Source organism: Bactrocera dorsalis, chromosome 2, assembly GCF_023373825.1.
Source record: "Bactrocera dorsalis isolate Fly_Bdor chromosome 2, ASM2337382v1, whole genome shotgun sequence".
Taxonomy (NCBI): domain Eukaryota; kingdom Metazoa; phylum Arthropoda; class Insecta; order Diptera; family Tephritidae; genus Bactrocera; species Bactrocera dorsalis.
In genome coordinates, this window is record NC_064304.1 from 45,672,805 (window position 1) to 45,679,501 (window position 6,697).

At 34.1% G+C, this 6,697-nt stretch overlaps 1 protein-coding gene across 1 annotated transcript; it reads left to right on the plus strand.

Annotated features, from left to right (window-relative positions):
- Nucleotides 1-335: 335 nt before the first annotated feature.
- Nucleotides 336-1,545, plus strand: LOC125776874 (uncharacterized). The gene is made up of 4 exons (XM_049450614.1): nt 336-444; nt 497-696; nt 753-879; nt 976-1,545. The coding sequence occupies exons 2-4, from the start codon at nt 497-499 to the stop codon at nt 1,327-1,329; spliced, it is 681 nt and encodes a 226-aa protein (XP_049306571.1). The 5' UTR covers nt 336-444; the 3' UTR covers nt 1,330-1,545.
- The last annotated feature ends 5,152 nt before the right edge of the window (nt 1,546-6,697 follow it).

Below are 6,697 nucleotides of genomic sequence, written 5' to 3' on the forward strand. Positions count from 1 at the left end.
ATATTTGAAGCTTTGCACACATCTTCTCCTCTCCAAGAAACGTAGATGTCGGATATCTTTATCAAGATAAAGTTAATAAAAAATATTTGTTCCTTATAGGCCTGACAGACGACAGCTCTAGTATGCATTAGCGGGCTTAATTTACATTTATTTGCGCATTTGACCCATCTCAATGCAAGTTTGTAATGCACAAAAATTCCGTGCATTTGCCAAATTTTAGTAGGCAACATTGGTTAAAAATGACAAAATTTTGCTATTGTGAATGATGATTGACAGAAGGAAGAAGATTAAAAAAAGCAAAAGATTCAAAGAAAGCGTAATTTTTTTTTTATATTACAGATTCAAAGAAAGCGATAGTTATTTTTATATTACAGATTCGAAGAAAGCGTTAGTTATTTTCATATTTATTATTGATATTAATAAAATATTATTAAAACGTTAAAGGTAAGTTGTTTTGTTCCAGTATATTTATGAAAACTAATTTTAATATTTTTAGATGGAGGTGAACAAACAGAGAACAATGTGGAGAAATAGCGACGAAGTTGTTCTAATAGATTTGTGGCGGGAACGAGCTGGAGATTTGCGACGTGCCAAACGTAATTTTCACATCTATGCCGACATATCGGTGCAAATGGCACATAAATTTACACCAAAAGAAGTGCATATTAAAATACGCAACCTTACACAAAAATATAGGTATACTTTCTAACCACATAACCTTGTTAACATTATTAACTTTTGTTAAATTGCAGAGAGGAAAGGAAAAAAGTTGGACCCTCGGGGGGCAGCCCATCGCTGTGGAAACATTTTGATGCGGTCCATCAAATTATTGGACTGACAGTAACCAATACAGCTGAAGTACATGAGTCATTTACTGTGGTAAGCTGAGTTTTACACGTTTATTATTAAAATAATTTGAAACATATATATGAAATAATTTAAAACATATCGAATTCAATATTACTTTCGTTCCAGTCATCTATGGCTATAGGATCGCCAGAACCAATATCGCCAGAGCCAGAACCAATGTCGCCAGAGCCAGAACCAATGTCGCCTGAACCGGTATGTACGCCAGTAATGACATTGACGAACTCGCCATTAATGTCGCCACCAGGCAGCTCGACATCAGCAGCGGGGGCATCTGCAAATAAAAAGAGAAACTATATGGGTGAACTTGTAAAAGTGGCAAAAGAACAAAACGAATTGCTGAAGACAGTGGTGGAGGACGGGAAAATATTGACCGAGAGAGTTGTTACTGCAATCGAAGAACAAAGTAATAATACAAAAGAGTTTATAGGTATTATGAAAAATATTTTAGAAAAAATGTAAATAATGTGAAAATGATAAAAATGATTTGAACTGAATATTAATTTTAGAAAAAATGTAAATAATGTGAAAATGAAAAAAAATGAATTTGAAATGAATAATATTTTTAGAAAAAATGTGAAAATGATAAAAATGAATTTGAACTGAATATTAATTTTAGAAAAAATGTAAAAATAAAATGGATTCAAACTAAATATAAATTTTGGAAATGTATTGGAATACAAATAGCTACTGCGGTAAGTAAAGTGTTTTGTACCGTTTTGGAAACTCATTGCGATGGCATTCCTAATTGCTGTCGCTGATGAATCATTTTCTCCTAATCTTGTTGTATGATTGGGTTGATGTCTTGATGCATCTTCTGCTGCGTCTTGAATCCAAACTGAACAAACTTCATCGTTCTCAATCTTCAGAAAATTGTGCAAAATGCAACACGCTCTAATTATAGTATTAACATTTTTAGGAGATACTTGCAAGCCTCTTCCAATTTTACGGAAGCGCGCTTTAAGCTGACCAAAAGCATTCTCGATCACTCGGCGACATTTGGACAGTCGATAGTTATAGAGCTTTTCTACTGGAGATTGATTAGCCACATATGAGTATGGTTTCATCATATGACGTGATAAACGAAAGGCTGAATCGCCAATAAGAAGCACCGGTACATTGATGCCTTCAATTGCTTGGTTATTTTGTTCAAAAATACCAGCGTGCTCATGGAAATGTTTAAGGGAGCTCCTTTCAAATATATAGGAATCATTGTTTCGTCCTGTGGATCCTATGTTTATGTACGTAAACTTTGATCTGCAAGTAATAAAAAATGTAAACACATGTGTATGAAAATTAATGTAGTCACAAATTTACCTGTGATCGCAACTTGCCAACAAAATGACCGAATACCATCCTTTATAGTTATAATAATCCACGGCTTCGTCTTTTTTGGGCTGAACTTCGATGTGGCAACCATCTACAGCACCAAAACATTGTGGAAATCCCATCATTTTGAACCCTTCTACAATTCTTTTTAGTTCTTGTGGATGTGGGGGATATGCATTAATGCAATTCGCAAGACTATCGCAAACTGCATGGCAAAATTCCAATACAATTTCGCCAACAGTGCTGCGCCCAATACCAAACAAACTAGCAACGGTTCTATATTCTGCTGCCGAACCCAATGAAAAGAGTGCAATAGCTACTCTTTTTTCAAGTGGGATACAGCGCCGCATGTTGCTATCCATTTTACTGATATTTTTTACTTTTTTGCACAACTTTTTGAAAGCGCTTCGAAAGGGTGATTTTTTAAGAGCTTGATAACTTTTTTTAAAAAAAAAACGCATAAAATTTGCAAAATCTCATCGGTTCTTTATTTGAAACGTTAGATTGGTTCATGACATTTACTTTTTGAAGATAATTTCATTTAAATGTTGACCGCGGCTGCGTCTTAGGTGGTCCATTCGGAAAGTCCAATTTTGGGCAACTTTTTCGAGCATTTCGGCCGGAATAGCCCGAATTTCTTCGGAAATGTTGTCTTCCAAAGCTGGAATAGTTGCTGGCTTATTTCTGTAGACTTTAGACTTGACGTAGCCCCACAAAAAATAGTCTAAAGGCGTTAAATCGCATGATCTTGTGGCCAACTTACGGGTCTATTTCTTGAGATGAATTGTTGTCCGAAGTTTTCCCTCAAAATGGCCATAGAATCGCGAGCTGTGTGGCATGTAGCGCCATCTTGTTGAAACCACATGTCAACCAAGTTCAGTTCTTCCATTTTTGGCAACAAAAAGTTTGTTAGCATCGAACGATAGCGATCGCCATTCACCGTAACGTTGCGTCCAACAGCATCTTTGAAAAAATACGGTCCAATGATTCCACCAGCGTACAAACCACACCAAACAGTGCATTTTTCGGGATGCATGGGCAGTTCTTGAACGGCTTCTGGTTGCTCTTCACCCCAAATGCGGCAATTTTGCTTATTTACGTAGCCATTCAACCAGAAATGAGCCTCATCGCTGAACAAAATTTGTCGGACGTAAAGCGCGAAACACATTTCGAACCGAACACTGATTTTGGTAATAAAATTCAATGATTTGCAAGCGTTGCTCGTTAGTAAGTCTATTCATGATGAAATGTCAAAGCATACTGAGCATCTTTCTCTTTGACACCATGTCTGAAATCCCACGTGATCTGTCAAATACTAATGCATGAAAATCCTAACCTCAAAAAAATCACCCGTTATCTACGCGAAAGTTTTCCTTGAACCTTGCTTAATCCATTGCAGGAATATCGTGCTCCCAAAATTTACAACTTCGGTACTTAAAATACAAATATTTTTATTTCAATCCCAAATTAAAATATTTATTTACTTACGAATTTCCAAACATTTCGTATGTGTTGCTGAGAGATTTGAATCCCAGCTCTTAAGCTTGCGTTACAATCAAGAATTGCTTTTACTTTCACTCTATTTTCTTTTAACTCGTTTAGTAATAAACAGATTTTTACGTTATGTTCTTTTTGATCTTCTAAGAATAATAAAATTGCTATTAATAACATCATCCTATGCATTTTTATTTCACTTTTGTTAATAAATAAACAAATTTCACAATTAGCTGTCTAAATGCGCAAGGCTGCCGTCTGTCACCATAAAATTTCAATACGCATTTGTTTTTTTTAAGGCGCATTAATTTTGCTCCTCTGTCAGGGCTATTATTCAGTAACATTAATTCAACTTGAAGATAGTTTATATCGTTTAATCGTTTAACAAAACCGCAACCGTATAACGGTACTGTTAAAAACTATTAAAAACGCAATTAATCAGTAACTAAAGACGCCATAAATTTTACCCAAGTGATGGTATGAGAGGTGTTGTGATGGAGTGGATGTGAAAATTGAACAATAGACATGGCACCGCCCACTATTAGATGAAAACACATATGTCGAGACTCGCATATGGGCGAAATTGGACCACTTTTCATATATGCCTATTTTTCAAATACCATTTGATTCTTTACTTTCAAGTGTAAAAAAGCAATTAATATAACGGGGTAAAACTCAATATATAAGTTATCTTAATAAAATTGAGAGACACTGTTTTCGTTGGAATGGTGCATATTTGTGCCTAAAATGATTTAGATGCAAGTTGCTAGAATGTGTAAGATTATGCTCGAACGTAGCTCTCCTTTATTTGTTTCAAATCAACTTTATCTACTAATTATAAGGAATCGTTCAGTTTTGTTTGGCTCAAAAATAGATATTGCAAATGAATTGATGTTTTATGTAAAAATGGAACATGAATGTTGAGGAAAAATGTTCATCGAAAAAATGCTTGCAGTTCAGTGGAGCACAAATTTCGCCACTCCAACAAAATTTTCTTTGCGAAAAATAATTCCAATCTATCATATATACCTATATCTTCGTGGTCTCCGAGTTTTCGGCCCCCGTTACTGAAAAATCTTCCAATATCAAACAATGTGTCATATAGATACAGCTTAATATATGACTTTAAAAAATAATGGTTCGAAAGTTAATAAAATTGGTGAACTGTCAATTAAAGATTTACTGCAGTTTTGTATTTTATTTTCAATGATAATATCTTATAGGTTTGAGCTATGAATTTCATTAAAGTAATTGTAATCAGTTTCTTATTAATACCGCAGTTCTAAAGAAATCACTACAGTGAAAGTTTTGTATCTATTGCGCTTTTAAAGGTCTTAAAACTTTCACTAGACAAAACATTTTTACTGCATTTTTCATTCAAGTATCATACAAGCCATTTCTCTAGGCTTGCCTATATAACTATCCACAGTTCAAAAAACTATAGCTAACTTCAGAAATTCTGTCAATTCAGAAGTACTAATGGTTTATGCAAATTTTCACAAATATAACTAATAGGGTGCTTCAAAAAAAAATTTAAAATTTTTTTCAACTCTTACCCCCTCAGATGTCAGTGATTGACAAACAAAAAATCCTCCCTCAAGCCAGGCGCTGTAGCTTAACTCTAAGGAGTCGCTATTTGTTTTTTAGGTTCCCATACATTTTACATAGGAATTTTCGTTTTTTCATTCAAACTAAAATTTCACCAACTAATTTTCGTTTCTCAAAAATAACCATCACATATTCAGAAAGTTCACTTTTCAAACTTTAAAAATTTCTGCGAAAAAGTTTGATTATCTCAATTAGACGATTAAATATAATCAATAAAAGTAAAAAAGTTTCTGAGAATAATAATTTTGTTGCAGGAATATTTAAAGTTTAAAAAACCAACTTTATGAATATGTGATGGTTTCTTCTGAGAAACGAAAATTAGTTGGTGAAACTTTAGTGTGAATGAAATGTTTTCTTTGTTAATCACTAACATTTGAAGGGGTAAGAGTTGAAAAAAATTCCAAAAATTTTGTTTGAAGAACCCTAATAACTAATATTAGGTAAAGTTTCGGGGTGACTAATACAAACATGAATATTAAATTTCATTTTAAATGAAAAATGTAAGTAGTGTAACGTCCAAGGTGCATGCATTAAAAAATTAGTGGAATTTTTCGACTTGACATTAAAACTTGTGGTTTTCATTTTTTTTTGTGGACATATTACAAAAATTTTCCACCATCAGAAAATGTAATTTAATATTTCTATAGCATAGAGAGTCCGTACGGAGACAGTCGTGCGATTAATTTCAGCGTTAATGACATTGTGTCAACACTTCAGACGGCTGAGTGATGTAATAGGATGAACGCTCCAGTTGATCTGTGTACATACATTTCAAACATTTGTCTTTTAGCAGGCTCATCGACACCAATTACCATTAAGTCGCTAATGAGAAAACTGCAATTAAAATAGATTCTACTCCAATCTCCTCCAGCTTAACACTTAGTAGTAATAAGGCAATTTATTTTTATTTTCTGCAAACTTAGCTAGCATACATTACATTATAATATATCTTTCCAGATATAGTGATCGTTTTATTTGACATTAATTCGAACCTGCTGGACTGGTTAAGTACCTGCTAAACAATATGCAAGCCATGTATGTTGGGGAAGTTATGAAAATCGCTCAGATCAATTGTGGCATTCCACAAGTAGGTGTCTATAATATAGACACCGCCGCATTTTCGATCGTATCTCGGGAACAGTTCCTCCTACGGCCATGATCACTATACCATTTCGGTAGCAAATGACGTGAAAAATAACTTTTGTTTTATACATTTTGCCACAATTTCACGATTTTAGGCGAATTTCCGAAATTTCAAGGTCGGAGTTGGGGTTGTAGATGCAATCCGATCTCAAAACAAAAAGTTGCATTGGAATCAAGAAGTACTAATACAACTTTTCCGCACTATTAGAAATCCCGAATCGAAAAAAGTCCGGAATCGACCCACTCTTGCCTTTGG